At 38.1% G+C, this 17,381-nt stretch overlaps 1 protein-coding gene across 20 annotated transcripts in view; it reads left to right on the top strand.

Annotated features, from left to right (window-relative positions):
• Positions 1-17,178, top strand: part of LOC18429989 (serine carboxypeptidase 1) — a 58,498-nt gene extending 41,320 nt beyond the window's left edge. For 10 of the 20 annotated variants that reach the window (XM_088870730.1, XM_088870735.1, XM_088870727.1 and 7 more), the window contains 8 exons: positions 110-147; positions 429-468; positions 564-778; positions 1,320-1,388; positions 13,961-14,082; positions 16,105-16,218; positions 16,560-16,605; positions 16,827-17,178. In XM_088870730.1, the coding sequence (XP_088726856.1) occupies positions 110-147; positions 429-468; positions 564-778; positions 1,320-1,388; positions 13,961-14,082; positions 16,105-16,218; positions 16,560-16,605; positions 16,827-16,913 (731 nt within the window). In that variant the 3' untranslated portion in view covers positions 16,914-17,178. Of the gene's footprint in view, positions 1-109; positions 326-428; positions 469-556; positions 779-871; positions 915-1,319; positions 1,389-13,960; positions 14,083-16,104; positions 16,219-16,559; positions 16,606-16,826 lie in introns of those variants that run through there. The other 10 variants (XM_088870745.1, XM_088870744.1, XM_088870740.1 and 7 more) reach the window with 9 other exon arrangements.
• Positions 17,179-17,381: the final 203 nt, after the last annotated feature.

The raw sequence follows: 17,381 nt of genomic DNA on the forward strand, positions 1-17,381 counted from the left end.
TACATTGTCATTTATCTTTCTGACCTTTCCCATTGTACATTGAATATATGCTTTGGTACGAACAACACTACTTTTGATTAATACATATTTACTTCATGTCTTTATGCAGGACTTGAGGCAGGAACTAAACCAATGATAAACTTTAAGGTGATCAGCTGTTCATTTGGTTCTGCTAAGCTTTTCAAAGAAATTGGTGGTGTTTTCCTGATAACACAAAGACTTTGTATAATAAGTGACAAATCATCATGTAAAGAATAGATTTGGTCAACAGAGATGCCTAGAATAGCCAATTATCTGGGAACAATGACCATTGATCGGGTACAAGGTTGTAATATTTTCACAAGGTTGTGAATTGCTGGGATGAATGCAGTCTTCCACATGTTACTTTATTTGGTTATAATACATTTTCTTTTTTTCTATTATGTCAGGGTTACTCAATAGGAAAAGAACATGGAAGATTATATGAAAGTAAGCTGGTTTTTCTACTTTACTTTGTGAGGTCATCCATTCTGTTATTATGTTCTAAGCAGTCATTATTCCCACACTGAAAGTGCAGACTGCAGGCGCGATCAATAGATACCACGTCCTTTGTCTCCCCTGCCACTTTGTGATGGGCATCACCACCACTACAAACCTCAACAACAAAATAACTCAGAGGAACTCTACATATGGGGAAATGGTGTATGAAACTGATTGTGGTGGTGCAGTTGCTGAACATGCACATGGGCGTCGTCGCCTCCCAGAAAGGCAACATCCTCCTGATAGTATCTATTGTTGTGTGAGTGCTTGTATATTTTTTGGGAGAATGATTTTAGTCAAGATTCAAGAAATTGTGATCATATCAGATACATATTGTTGTGAGGTCCAGCCAATCATGATACGATGACCATCATGGGGTATTTGGTGAATATCAGGTCATATAGACTAAAGTTGTGCTTGTTTTAAATTTATCTACTTTTATAATATATTGATGTATTAAATATGAATCCATTATTTCTAAGAGATATTGAAGAATTCTCAGAAAATAAAAACTCTACGCCTAATTTTCCTGATTTATCGACCAATACCGCTAATTGATGGTAATGGCTCCCCCCTCAAAGGATAGGTAATTATATCCTTTTCTTCAACATTGGCTTTGAATGTAACTTGGAATCAGTAAGTAGCTTTTTTATATGTTAACCTTTCATTCCCTTTCCGGTTAGTTGTCATGTATACCTGAACTAATTTAGGATGTCTAGTTCTGCTCTGATTCTTCATATTATTTCACTACATATCATGTGTAAAACTGTGAATTCCTTATCATAATGCTTTGGTTGCAGGATTACAATCGCCGGCCTAGCATGCTTTTTAACTCGGAGTCAGGAAGGAGGGATATGCATGCACAACCGGTATTTTTGACTTCTTATAATTTTTCATTGTCATGTTCTGGTGTTCCCATGGGTTTAAATATTCTCATATGCAGTTTGGTAGTCTTGTGATTGCACTGCCTGCATGCAACCATTAAAACATCTTTTATTATTTGCCTAAATTCCCTAGCTTTTTCCTTTCATAAATACTTGATGAAGTTTAAAATTAGAATTCGTCTACATTAGGCTAGTACATTTTGCATGCATCTGATGAAATGTGAAAGAAAATGTAGGCAACAAAATATGAGTTGCTATAGCGGCTTTGTCAAAAAAAAAGAAAAAGGAAAAAAAAAAACAAACAAAAGAGTAGCTATAGCGGCATTCACATTCAAAACTCTTCCTGTTCCACTGTTTTATTATTCTTATCATATTAGAAGCAAGAGTGTTTTTTATGTAAGTCACTTTGGTATGGATGGGGAGTATATCAAAGTGAAATCTCTTGGTTTGATGAAATTTATGGTGTAATCAATATGGTGGAAGAATTCAATGAACATTAGAGTTGGAAAGGGAAAAAAAAATGAATAAAAGCTCTATTTATTATTATGGTAAATCAGTGCATCAATATGTAAATCTGAGTTCTTATGTCGCTTCGATGTGTTGACCTACGAGACAAACCTTTGGCTTTTGTCTCGGTAGGTGTATTATTCTACATTTCCCCAGAAGGACATTAATTCATTTCTTTTTTCCTAACAAGCGGAAACGATTCTACAAATCAAGACCGGACTATTCCAATAGAAAAAAGTATTGGCTCTGACTTTTATTTGATACTCAAGATAATGAAAGATAAATTTATCAAGGTTGAAGCTTCAGATTGATCAGTGAAGTATTTGGCATGGAAGATTTATATCATACAAATTTCTTGTCAGAGCTAGAATCATCTTAAATATCTTTGATGATCCTTTCTATTAGACATGCATTTCCTTGAATTCTCTTCACTTTGTCAATTGTGTTTCTAATAGGTCTCCACACATCTAGAAACCATTCTTCCTCTTACAGTTTCATAATTCACCGATTCAAATTCTTGTCTCATTTCTTAGTGCAAAACCGATACTAAAAAGTATAGATCTGAGGGTAATTGTGCAACAACCTGGCTTCCTTGATCTCAATCAAGGGAATGAAGAGAAAACGTATTTTTGGTCCACAACTCTTACCAAACTCAAGGTACTTGTAATACACAAGGATGACCTTCCGACTCAATGTATTCTCGGTACACAAGGATGGCAATTCTCTCTCTACACCAAGGAGGAGGAAGAAGATTTCATTATCAAATTATCAACAAAAGTAACTAGCAATTACAGCTATGTTCCATACATATAAACCAGTTTGCTGAAACCATAGTTAGCAAGTTTATATTTAAAACACGATTTTTTTTAAAAATCTTCGATTTTTTGAGATCTGTTAAGAACTCCGAGTTTTTCAAAAGATCTTCAAAAAATCGTGTATTTTAATGGAACCGATATAAATTCGTATTTTATCTTTTTTTAGAAAATTTCGCCCTTTATAACTTTGTTTCTTCATTAAATTAATATTATTGAATTTTGGTTTAAAGATAAATACATTAACAGTGGGAGTAAATTAAAAATTTTGATATAACAAAAAATTCCGTAAAACATTTTCACCATTGAGTTCCCAAAACAATCGTATATCTTAAAATAATATGTAGAATTAGAAGAAGAGTAACCCAATGGAATATATATATATATATATATATATATATATATATATATATATATATATGTATATATATATATATATATATATAGACACATATATATATATATTTTTTTTATTTTTTTCCCTTTTAATTCATAGCATATTTGTAAAGAGCAAGTGAAAGATTCAATGATACTAAAGACTTACGTAGCTGGGAATTCAACGCGAGATTCGAATTTGCTTAAGCATTTTGTGTTTTTATCCATAGAGAAGTTGATTAATTACATGTTTTATTTTATATTTTTTATTTCATTGGCATATACAGCATAGCATTTTGGATGGACTACTATTTTATATATTTGGGCCGTTCCATGTTCTTTTAATTAACTACAATCCTATATTGAGGGTGTTTTTTGTTTTTTTTCTTGAAAAATAGTCCCATACCTCGGTTCACAGTTCTTGTTATTTTCTAATTAGTTCTTTTGTTTAGTATTGTTGTTGTCGTTTCATTTTATGCTCCCAATAAATCTACGATATGCTTTGTGTTGTGACAACATAGCAAGCATTGTTGCTGGATTTATTTAAAGTTTTAACAAAAAATTGTCAAGTATTACTTCATGACGTAAGGATATAAAATTATTGTTGCATGGCTTTAATATATCTATACAGCTGTAAATCATAATCCTATATTGTGTCATCTTTACATACCTGATTTTTTCACTATGTTTTTTGAAACAAATCTGAAATGTTCACAATTCCATAACCTATCTTTTTGTTTGTGGTGATCCATTTTTTTACTCAATTTTTTCTCCGACTTTTTGAAATAAAAATGATTTATTACCGATGTTTTGGTCTGTTGATATTTTATTATTCCCCCACTTGCTAACTATGGCTAGAACTAGAAAATAATCAAAATGCCCCTAACAAAGTGTGAAATTTACTAGATTACCTTTATGACTTATTTCCCATACTTGCATGCAACCTTCTTGCACCCAAGTTCCCGGGCATGAAGCTAAATTCCTATTCATTGAAACTACATAATTTTGACTTTCGGACTCATAAAAATTTTCACATAATAAATAACTTGTCTCTATTGTCTACACCAAATTCCCTAGACCTTAGCAACTCCCAAAATGACCAACTAACAAAGAGAAAATGACAAACTCATCTTGTGGCTGAAAAGAAAGATACAATGACAAATACATCCTGGAGATTAAAAAAAAAGACTATGAAAATGACAATCTAGTCTTGGTAACCAAACAGAACTTGAAAATGACAAACACGTCCTGGGAGCCAAAAACTCCTAGATGCGATTTGTATCGTTCTCCCCGAGTTGGAGAAGGCTTGCCTTCGTCGAGTTGCCATCACCATGATACTTGAATAGGTCTTTCACATTGAAGACTGGGGAGATATTCTATCCTCTTGGCATCTCTACTTCATAGGCATTGCCATTGATTTTCTTTTTGACTTTACAAGGGCTAATCTTCTTTGCTTTTAGCTTGCCATAGGTACCAACAGGAAATCGCTCTAGCCTGCGATACACCATAGTAAGTTCTCCAATTTTGAACAACAGTAGCCATTGGTGTCGATTCACAGCATCTTGATACTTAGTGTAACTTTCTCCAACTTCTTTCGAACCTTTTCATGTAACTCCTTCACATAGTCAGCCATGTTTGAAGCATCTCGATCAACATGCTCACGCATCGGTAGAGATGTTAGATCATGAAAATTTAAAGGTAATATTCCATAGACCACATTAAATGGAGCTTTCTTGGTTAGTTGATTTAGAGAATTATCATATGCAAACTCAGCCTGTGGTAATACCAAGTCCCATACTTTCAAATTCTCTCCAACCAAGCTTCTTAACATATTCCTAACACTCCTATTAACCACCTCAGTCTGTGGGTAGTATGCACTAGTAAACTGCAATTTGTTTTCCATTTTACCCCTCAAAGTTCTCCAAAAGTGGCACAGGAACCTAGTGTCTCGGTCGAATGTGATGGTTTTAGGAAAGCCATGCAAGCGTACAATCTCTTTGAAGAAGAGATTGGCTACCATAGTGGCATCACTGGGTTGTCTACACGGTAAGGTGTGCCATTTTTTAAAACCTATCCACTACCACCATAATTGAATCATGGCCTCTTGCTGTCCTTGGCAAACCCACTATTAAATCCGTTGATAAATCAACCCAGCCTATTTGGAACTGGCAATGGAGTGTATGATCCTGTGGTTTGAAAATGTCCCTTTGCCTCTTTACATTTCATACACCGGTCGACAAATCTATACACATCTCTTTACATAGAAGGCCAAAAATACCTCTCCTTCATTTAGGAAAATGTTTAAACCCTTCCAAAATGTCCACCAAGACGACCAAAATGCAAATCAGCAATTAATTGCTCCCTCAAAGAGGTACTAGGGACACGTATATGGACACCATAGAACAAATAGCCGTTGGATAAAAGCAATCGGTAGTAAGAGTTACTGTTGCTTGTTCGGCACCTCTCTGTTATGTCCTTGAAGTATGGTTAATCTTAATAGGCTTCTCGTACTGCTTCTAAACCCACCACTTCAACTGCTAATGTCTTCACCAAATGAACTTGCCGACTAAGAGCATCAACCAATTTGTTTTGCTCTCCTGATTGGTGACTTAGAGTGAATGTATACTCTTGCAACTAAGCCATCCACTTAGCATGTCTTGCACTCAACTTCTTTTGGCTATTATTGTGCTTGAGTTTGTCATGGTAAGTGTAGAGAACAAACTCCCGATGAATCAAATAATGTCTCTAATGGTGAAGAGCTTGGATGACAGCTTAGAACTCAATGTCATAAGTCGAATATCATTGCTTCATGTCATTGAGTTTCTCTCTGAAAAATACATAGGTCTCTTCTCTTGACTCAATACAGCTCCATTTCCTACATGAGCGGCCTCACACTCTACCTCAAATGCCTTATTGAAGTCAGGCAAGCAAGGACTTGTGCAGGTATCATCCTCTCCTTAATCTCCTTAAAATCCTTTGTAGCAATGGGAATCCACTGATAGCCTTCACCCTTTAAACACTCGGTGCTTGGTGCCATGATGGTGCTGAAATTTCGAATGAACCGCCTATAGGATGTGACAAGTCCATGGAAACTTTGCACTTCAGTCACTGTTTCAGGTATTGGTCAATCAAGTATTGCCTTAGCCTTCTCGTAATCCATCTTAACACCATCCGAAGAAACCACAAAACCTACGAACACCAAACTGTTCATCATGAAACTGCACGTCTCAAGGTTAACATACAATTTCTCAGCCCTCAAAATAGTGAGCTCTTGGCACAAATGATTAAAGTGTGCCTCTGAAGAAACCTTCTCGGGATATACCTTAACACCATCCGAAGAAACCACAAAATCCAAGAACACCAAATTCATCATGAAATTGCACTTCTTAAGGTTAACATACAATTTCTCAGCCCTCAAACAATAAGCTCTTGGCACAAATGATTAAAGTGTGCCTCTGGGTCAGTATTATATATCAAGATATCATCAAAATACTCGACTACAAACTTGCGAATGAAATCTTGAAAGACTTGAGTATTCAAGTGCATGAAAGTGCTAGGTACATTGGACAATCCTTCTGGCATGCCAAACCACTCATACAAGTCTTTGTTTTTCTTAAAGATTGTTTTTCAGTCATCCCTTTCTCGAATTTGAATTTGATAATACCCACTTCTCAAATCTATTTTCGAGAACACCGAAGAATTAGCCAATATGTCTAACATTTGTCAAGTCTCGGATTTGGAAACATGTACTTAATAGTAATCTTGTTTATGGCTTGACTATCAACACACATGCGTCATGACCCATCTTCCTTAGGTGTGAGCAGTGTCGAGACAACACATCGGCTCAAACTTGGTCGAATCAATCCGTTAGACAGCAATTCATTGACTTAGTGTTGTAACTCCTCATGCTCCTTAGGACTCATTTAATGTGCTGGTAAATTTGGCTCATTATATCCCAGAATAAGGTCAATGCAGTGCTATATACTCCTTATTGGCAGTAATCCTTCTGGTAATTCTTTCGGCATAAGGTGAACAAATTCATCTATTAGACGCTTAAGGGTTTTGGGCGCCATAGAACATTGTCCGAACTTTTTTTTTTTTACCACCATGAAAACTTTGCCTACTTCTTCACTAGCTTCAATAAATTGAGCAAGGCCACACGCTCTTCCTTGATGGATTTAGGTGAAACTTCTTCTCACAACGGCAATGAAACAATCTTTCATGCATCTTTCCAAAATGTATTAGTGTTACGCTCACCATTATAGAATGTCTTGTGATGACATTGTCATGGGAGACCGAGCAATATATGGCATGCATCCATTGGAGCAACATCACACCACACATCATCTTTATAAAAAATTTCAAAAAAAAAAATAACAAGACAATGGGAATTAATGGGTACCTCAACTCCTCTTTTGAACTAAGCAATCTTGTAGGGTTGTGGGTGCTTTACCTTCTTTAGCTGCAACTTGTCTACGGCCTCCTCTGACACCATGTTCTCACAACTGGCACTATTGATGATTAGGTTGCACACTCCCCATCACAAGTACATCGGGTGCAAAATATATTTGATTTGAACTAACTATCATCTTGTGGGGCTTTAGGAAGAGAGAAAACCCTTTGGACCAGCAACATGTCTTCTTGGTCTGCAGACACCTCCTCACCTTGTTCATCTTTACCAAACTCCTCATCATACAACGGCTCCCCAAAATCAGCAACTGCCACCTTTTCGTTTTCACTACTTTCCTCGGCTTCATCTAGATTAGCATGCTGTTGGGCAGCAGCCAATAGGCACTCTACTGCCCTATGACCCATTTTATTACATTGAAAACACCATACACCAGATACCTCAGTTTTTCGGGCTTTCAATCGAGTGTTGTATGGTGGTACAGCCCCCAATCGATTACCCGATGTCCTTTCCTTACTGGGCTAGCAACTCCCCAGGTTGGAGGCGTTACCCTTTTGGGTTGTGGCGTACCTACTCTAGGCCTCCAACTAGTACCCCTTATTTGTCTCTCCTGAGCTCACAATGCAGCCTGATATGCCATTTCTAGTTGGGGCAGGTGCATCTTGGATTTGAAGCCACAAACCCAAGATATACCTTGCCACTCGTTGGTCTTCCATCTCATCCAACCCCGTGCACAAGGACAAGTAATAGAAGTCTTTTATATACTCACGGACTGACTTCGATCCTTAATGCAAATGATGAAACTGTTTATACACGGTTTGTGCAATCTTTGGATGAAGAAATTGCTCACACAACTTAGCCCTCATTTTTGCCCAAGTTCAAATCTTATCTTTTCCCTTTCTCAATCTTGCTTCCTAAACTTCATCCCACCAAACAGACGCAAGTCCTTGAAGCTTAATTGCAATTAAATTTACTTTCTTTGAATACGACAAATCCTTCTCTTCAAAGTTTCTTTCTACCATGCTCAACCAATCTAAAAACTCTTCCAGTGATAAACTACCAGAAAATTTAAGTTTAACTTACTAGGGCCAACAACCCCGTGGTTTGGAGGTGTCACCCTTTTGGGTTGTGGCGTACCTACTCTTGGCCTCCAACTAGTACCCCTTCTTTGCCTCTCCTTGGCTTGCAATGCAGCCTAATATGCCATTTCTACTCGAAGCAGGTATGTTCAAGGAGTGTTCATCTTGGATTTGAAGCCACAAACCCGAGATATACCGCAAACCCGAGTTGGTCCTCCACCTCATCCAACCCCATGCGCAAGGACAAGCGATGGAAGTCTTTCATATACTCACATATTGACTTTGATCCTTAATGCAATTGATGAAACTATTTATACACAACTTTTGCAAAATTTGGAGGATGAAATTGCTTACACAACTTTGGCCTCATTTTTGCTCAAGTTCGAATGTTATATTTTCCCTCTAGGTGGATAAGTGCTATTTGGTTCAGCCGGTGAAAATTGAGTCGACCATCCTTGGATTTTTCAAGACCCTCTACACTGCCCCTCTGGGTCACAGACCAAGGATGACCAACCTCGATTTCTTAATCCTTCTGGACCACTAGGCATTCTGGCTAGAACGCCCTTTCTCAGAAGAGGAAATTTCCAAGGCTATTGACAACTTAGCCAAAGACAAAGCATCGGGCCCAGACGGATTCCCCATTGCCCCTTTCAAAATCTTTTGGGAAACATTCCAACCAAACTTCAAAAGCTTGTTTGAGGAATTATTCCAACGGGGAATCCTTCATGAAGCAATCAATGCCACCTTCATTGCTTTAGTTCCTAAGGTCGAAGGGCAAAGGAATGAAAGGACTTTCGTCCAATTAGCCTGCTCAACTCATCCTACAAAATTCTAGCCAATGTTTTGGCCTCAAGGCTAAAACAACTACTTCCCCTAATCATATCGTCGTCTCAATCAGCCTTTATCAAAGATAGGCAAATCCTAGATAGGGCTTTAGTGGCACACGAGCGCGTACACTCTAAGCACATTTCCAAGCAGCCTGGTCTTATTTTCAAAATTGATTGGGAAAAAGCGTATGACCACGTAGACTGGTCATTGCTGGACGAGGCAATGGCAAGAATGGGATTCGGGAACCTCTGGAGAAAGTGGATGAGAGGCTGCTGTTCTCATCCCCACTCCCCCTTTTCTCTTTGCCATCACAAAGAAGTCTTTGCCATCACAGAGAAGTCTTTAGTCGCTCAATCGCTCGTATGTACCAGGAAGGTCTCCTCACTAGCTTCAATTGTAGTCCTCAAGGCCCAATAGTCTCATCTGCAATACGCAGATGACACCTTGGTGTTCTTAGACGCTTCTCCAGAAGAAATTGAAAATCTACGGCCTTTTCTCAAATGCTTTGTGGCAACTACAAGCTTCAAAGTCAATATGGATAAATCAAAGATGATGGGGGTGGCACTCACAAATGCCGAAACTAGGGCACTAATTCCAAATTGGGAATGCTATGTGGAGGACTTTCCAACCACCTACCTGGGTCTACCCTTGGGACTAGGAAAACCTAAAAAGAGACAGTGGTCCCAAGTCATAGACAAATTTGACAAGCGTTTAACAGGTTCGAAAGTGTGATACCTCTCTCTGGCAGGCCACACTACACTAGTTAAAGCAACATTGGCAAATGCTCCGGTGTACCTAATGTCTATCTTCTACATGCTAGCCTCAGTGGCCAACTGTCTAGACCAACTAATGAGGAAGTCAAGATAGGTCGAGAAAACCAAATGCCACCTCATCTCTTGGGACAAGGTTCCACTACCCAAACTCCAGGGAGGGCTAGGGATTAGGGACCTAAGAAAATACAACCTAACCTTACTAGGGAAATGGTGGTGGCGCTTAGCCACCCAGACTAACTCCCTCTGGGTTCAGGTCATACACAGCAAATACAGGATTTGGAAAGAAACTTGGGTGCTTTAGAGGAAATCCCCGAGTAGGGACTCAGGAGCGTGGAAGTCCTTCGCCTCCTCCCTCTCACTGTTCAAACAATCCATCCGATTTCATTCTAGAGAAGGTACAAGAGTACGCTTTTGGTCAGACCTCTGGATAGGACACACTCCTTTAAGGGACCTCTTTCCGTACGTGTACCATCTTGCCTTTAACAAAGACTCTACCATAGCAGATGAAATGGTCCTGTCAGGTGGTCAAAGAGTCTGGAACCCCTCTTTCAAAAGAAACCTAACTGAAGAGGAAACTAGAATTTTCCTCTCACTTTCGGCTGCTTTGGATCCCATCTTCATAGTTCCACTTGGGAGGGACTCTCTAGTCTGGACCCTTGCTCCCTCTGGCACCTTCTCAGTGGCCTCGTTGTACAAAAGGCTTATTCAACCCCCCACCTTCGCACTCAATCCTATCTTTGTCCTTTCCAAGGTCTGGTCCACCATTGCTTTTCCCAAAGTGCAGACCTTCAATTGCATTGCTTGTTCTCAACAGGCTCTCACAGTTGACCAGCTCCAAAAGAAAGGGATTCCAATCCCCAACGGATGTGTTATATGCTTGAGTGAGGAGGAATCGAATCCACACCTCTTCATTCACTGCAGTCTTGTTTATGACCTGTGGAGCCAAGTGCTAAAGCTATTCCACCTTCAATGGGTCACTCCACCCTCAGTCACGGCTCTTATCTCCTCGTACTACGATTGTCATTGGACGAATGCCTGTAGAATATTGTGGAAGGATGCCATCGCAGCTACTATCTGGGTCATCTGGTTAGAAAGGAATGCCAAGGTCTTAAATGCCACAAAAACGTAGTCTTAGTTCTCTTCCACAAGGTCACTTCTCTACAGGGCCTTCTCAGGGATTTCAGCAAACTCTTTTCTCAGCCAATGTGAAAACATCCTCTATCTCCAACCACAGAAGCTCCAAAGACCCAACAACTGGCTGCCACCTCCAGAAGGCATCATTAAACTTAATTTCGATGATTGCTCTCTAGGGAACCCTGGCCCTGTTGAAGCCGGAGGTGTCTTCCGAGACCATCATCGCAATATCCTGTTCACTTATTCCGAGCACTTAGGATACGAAGACTCTCAGTATGCTGAAGCCATGGCTCTGCTCTTGGGTCTTAAAAGCTTCAACCATTCATGAGGATCACACTTGCTGGTGGAAGGAGACGCTCAAAATGTCATCTCCTGGGCAGGAGGCCCTTTACCACCTCCATGGTACCTATCTTCGAATTTTGATGAGATTGCTTACACTTGCAAGGATATGGTCGTCTTATGAAAGCATACCTAGAGGACATCCAATGAGTTCGTTGATCTTCTGATGAAAGATGGAGCTAGGGCCCAAGCAGAAGACCCCGCCCTGTCCATTTCCTTTTTTTCTCTGGACCACAGAGGGCATACATGAGTTTAGTTACACCTAGTACAGATCTTGTAATCGGGCAAATCTTAAGCACCATTTTTTGTAACTCACAAGTATACCTATTGTGATAGGACAGGTCTATAAACCCAATTTTTGTACAAGGTCTCTTGAACTATTTTTTCACCGAGAGACCCGACTTGTGGGTACTCTCGGATCCCTCTTCTGTACTCTAACACTCTACAGCAATACAAAGTTAACTTTACTCAAAAAAAAAAGTCTTGCCTCTTGAAATTAATCCTACCAAGGGGATGCAAGTCCCAGAAGCTTAATCGCAACTAATTTTGCTTTCTTTGTATTTGACAAATCCTTCCATTCTATGAATCTTTCTACTGCGCTCAACCAACCTAAAAACGTTTCTGGTGATAAAGAATAAGAAAATTCAAGTAAGTCGACTTTAATACCTGAGTCGTCTTCATGGCATCGTGTTCGCCTACTGCTCTCAATTTGGACACTTGAGTCACTATCCAACTCATGCTTTTGTTGATACCTTTGTGAACCCACGCTTTCACATGAATCAGTCCTTGCTTCTGAAATAAGTGAAGTTGTCTCCATCTCCGATTCACAGTGCTCTCCAAACAAGCTCTCATGGATGGAATCTACAGCCGGGGATCTTCTTGCATTTCGCTGAGTTCTATCTTCCAAAAGTACAGACACCAACTCCTTTAAATTGTGCACAGTCGCCACCTACCTATTGAGTTCATGACCTACATTTCTTCGGCCACGACCTCTACCATGAGCAGCCATACCCGCAAATATTCTTTGATACCAAATGGTGCAAAACTGGCAACATAAAGTATAGATCTAAGGCTGATTGTGCGACAATGACCCGGTTTCCTTGAACTTGAACAAGGGAGTGAACAGAAAGGGGATTTTCGGTCCCTAATCTTGTCAAACTCAAGGTTCTTGCAGTACACAAGGATGACCTTCCAACTAAAGGTACTCTTGGTATGCAAGGATGGGAACTTTCTTTCTACACCAAGGAGGAAGAACATTTCATTATCAATTATCAACAAAAGTAACTAACTATTACAATAATGTTCCATACATATAAACTAATCTTGAATTAGAAAATGATCCAAATACCCCTAACAAAATATGAAATTGACTAGATTACCCCTGTGCCCTATTTCCCATACTTACATGCAACCTTCTTGCACCAAAGTTCCCATCCATGAAGCCAAATTCCTATACATTGAAACTACAATTTTGACTTTTGGACTCATGAAAACTTTTACACAATAAATTACTTGTCTCTACTTCAAATTCCCTAGGCCTTAACAAATTCCAAAATGACAAATATATCCTAGGGCTGAAAACAAAGAGACAATGACAAATACATCCCTGCGACAAAAAAAAATTTATGAAAATGACAATCTAGTCCCAGTGACCAAAAAGAACTTAAAAATGACAAACATGTCCTGGGAGCCAAAAACTCCTAGATGCGATTTGCATCATTTTTTGTTTCTGGTTATGACCACCTACTATGAAAGCCTAACCAATGAACTAGCAACCTTTAGATGCTCTTAAATCGGATTTTTTGTAACCATACTAGCATCTAGAAAACTCATGCCCTTACAACAGAACAAGTTGAACCTCTTGTCTTCTTCAACGCTATCATTCCACAAGAAAACCCTAGATTTCCTACCATTTGGTATGTGGCCCACTTTGGATGCGTGTCGTCCCTTTTCAAGGAAGTCCAAATTTCATTTATTTCTGAAATTGGCTGTCTTGGAGTCCCATCTATTTAGAGAAACCCTTAACTATGAAGAATCTCATTCTATTATAGTGAAGTTTGTTTATATCCTCTACAATGAAGTGCACATTTATTTTGTTTTAATATAACACGTGATCTAAGATTCTCTTTGGGTTTCATGACCTTTAGCAAATTGTTTATGTTTTCACTTTTTGTGAATCATTAGCCGTAGCAAATTATTGCAACCCATAAATACTTTGTGACAATGTTATAATCTATGATTAATCTATACTTATGTCTATCCTCTTCAGTGAAGGTAAATTTTCTTTTCTTTATATTCACAGATAGAAGTATCTGGAATTTGGGAAAGGTGCACAAAACGTCTGACACATCGTGTGGAAGAAAGAAGCTTGGTTGAGTACCACTTAAACCTCACCATGAAAGGTTATCAGGCCTTTATATACAAGTAATTTTGTTTCTCTATCTTTGAAGTATGGTTTGTTGGTTTGTTGTATTTGAGATCTAGTGTTTGCCTAAATAGCTTTCTCACTGTTCTGAGACTCGCCCGAGGCAGCTCAGACTCGGCCAAGTAACTCAGCACGAGTTTTGGCCGAGTAGGTTGTACATGTTTTTAAACTTTAAATATATTACTAGCTTAATTTTATGTCAGATATGCTTGAATGGTTTACTGGTTAGCTCAATGAATAAATTTTGGCCTTGTAAAGAGGTCCATTTATGTAAGGGGGACCAACCAGCATCTAGTTTACAACTTCATTGGTAAAAGTGGCACTCATATTTTATATAATCATTTTTTTTCTTCATCTTCTTTAAAGAAAAATGAGCTGGACTCGGACGAGTTACTCGGACTCGCCCGAGGAACTCAACTCGGTCAGGTCTCGAGTACCTTGGTTTGTAGTATTTGAGTATGTTTTATTGGTTTGTAGTATTTGAGATCGAGTGTTAGCCGTTTTGTTGGTTTGTAGTATTTGAGTATGTTTCGTCGCTTTGTAGTATTTGAGATCGAATGTTTACCTAAATGGATAATTAGATGGCTCTATACTTATTTTCATGTTGAAAAAGGAGCATCTCAAATAAGAGAAGGTGATTAATGTGTTTTTTGCATGTACGTACAGCTTTATTTTAATACTTTAGTGTTTCACTTGCTTTTCCATTGCTTAAGGTTTTATTTATTTAGAATTTTAGTGAAAAATTGTAATTTCAGGGAGAGAGCATGTGCACTGCATTTTCTTGTATACGGATAGGAAGGTCGAAAAAGTCTGTTTAGGAATTCCGCAGGTTAGTTCTGGCGTTTGCAAAGTTCATCGAGGGTAGTCATTGATCAGGTTTAGATATCCTTGGTCTGTTAAGACAAAAAAGGTCTACCTTGTATGCATTTGACATGAATTTCAAAATTCACTTCTTGCATCTTAGATTTTTTTTCCCCTTTTTTGTTAAGTCTTGTAGTTAAATTTGCAAATTGCAATTGGATTTTAAAATTTGAGAGTTGACTACTAGTTAATTATTATTTTGAAAAAGTGGTGCGCATGGATTTTAACATGTAAAGGAAAAGAGGAAATTTTGTTTGAGTTTCTACTTACTTATATCCTTGATTAGTGAATGAATGGATGAGATTCATGTTTTTATCTGATTTAGTGCTAAAAGGAAGTATCTTCTCATTCAAAAAAAAGAAGAAGGAAGTATCTGCTCATTTTATGGGTTCCACATCATACTTTTTGAATGATTAAAGAATCTTTTATTGCTGCTAAATCAATGGGCTATGCAATTGTAGTACTATCTCAGAATTACCCTTCTGTCTGACACTGTAATATAGAGAGCTTGTGTCTATCATGGGTGAAATTATGGAGCCTTGCCTGGTTGTAAAATTCTTGATCATCTTTGATGTTTAAATCTGTTTTTTATTGTGATATTTTCATCACAATGTTTTTCTCCAAATAGTGATGATCATTGTAAGTATATTCCTTCCTGGACAGTGTTATTGTAATATGTGATGACTGAATGCTTTATCGCATTTTTATTTAGTTTTGAAGTGTTTTCCCATCATTGCATTGATTGCGGATAGTGGCTCACCGCTCCTGCCACTGCTGCCTAATGTGTTGCCTGATATTAGCATTTATCGCCTGATTGCTTTTCATTCTTTAAATTTGTTGATGCCTATTTCCAAATATGCATCGGCCTTGATTCATTTGTCTTGCTTAGTATAGACCTCATGTGCTTTGTATAGTGTTCATTTATTTGTTAGTTTGGTCTCGAGTATATTGGATTTTGGATGGCCATTTCATACATTATTGGCACACCCTCTTCTCAGTGAGCTTGTTACTAGATCTCCCAGACTGTACTATAGACAGCTGCCTTGTTTTTAACAGTTGAGTGAAAATTTAAAAAGCTTCTATGTATTCCATCTTATGTGATTTCCTGGAAACTCCATGTGGGTATTTTCTAACAAGTTGCTTTCTATATTTGTTTTCAGTGGAGACCATGACATGTTTGTTTCATATCTCGCAACCATGGAATGGATAAAATTGTTGAATTATACAAAGATCGAGAAATGGCGACCATGGTTTGTAGGCGACCAAATAGCAGGGTATATAGTCTTAATCTATTAACTAAACAAACATGGTAACATGATCTAGAAGGGCATGCTGACCATTTGATTTTCAGCTTTTTATTTTGGTGTTCTTGGATAAGCCAGGGTCATCTATGTGGACATGAGTGTGCGACACTAGATGGGTTAGGCTGATGGTTTCCATTGTCATTTATGAGGCCAGTGAATCATGGTTATTCATACAAAGCAACAAAGGAAAAATGAAATTTTTATATATGTTCAGTAAATGGTTATTCATGCACCCCACCTTATCATACTCGTAGAGGAAATTTGGTTACTGAAAAATGACTGGCAGTGACAAATTTGTGTTTGGTTTTCAGGTACGCAATTCGATATGAGCATAATTTACTGGACGCCACATTCAGGGTATCATGTTACTCAAACTGTTAATCCCATTGAACGTCATCAATATCTTTTATTTATTTTTCTTCTTAAATAAGTGGATTTCAAACTTACAGCCTTGTGGTTTGTGATGATGTTCATAACCCTGGAAACTGCATTTTCTTCTTTATTTCAACTAAGATTTTCTCAGAACCACTTGCTACTATGTGAGTTCGACAGAAAATGATTGGTGTGACAATTGACAGGGATCAGGCCATACTGTCCCAGAATACACACCTATCGAGGGTTTGGAGGCTTACAGACGATGGATTGATGGCAGTGATTCCCTATGAAATAAGTATTCATTCATGTCTGGAAATTCCAGATGATTTCAGATGCTGAGTTTCATGGTATGTGATCAGATGATGTCTGATGTTCTTAATGGGAGACATCACGATTAGGACACATAATTGATGCCTTTAACCTTGTGAGAAGTATGTGATATACATATTATTTGCGCAAGTAATATTTTCTTGCCAGTAGTGTGAACTTGTACTGCTCAAGATAATACTTAAATTTTTCTTATAAACAACAACTCTAGTAGAATTTCTATGCAAATGATGCCCTTGTCCTTGCTGTGTAGAATGATAAAAGTAGTGCCCAACCAAATCCATAGAATGGATGTGTTTTCACCTTTTCAATCATATCACAAGTAATGGAAGTTTTTCCCAATGATGAAAATTTAGGTGACTGTCCTTTGATTTTGATAGGGTGCATTGTTTTTAAGAAAATAGTACATATTCAATGAATTTCAAAAGTGA

Source organism: Amborella trichopoda, chromosome 6 (genome assembly GCF_054954075.1).
Source record: "Amborella trichopoda isolate Santa Cruz 75 chromosome 6, AtrichopodaSantaCruz75HAP2 v2.0, whole genome shotgun sequence".
In the NCBI taxonomy this organism is placed as follows: Eukaryota; Viridiplantae; Streptophyta; class Magnoliopsida; order Amborellales; family Amborellaceae; genus Amborella; species Amborella trichopoda.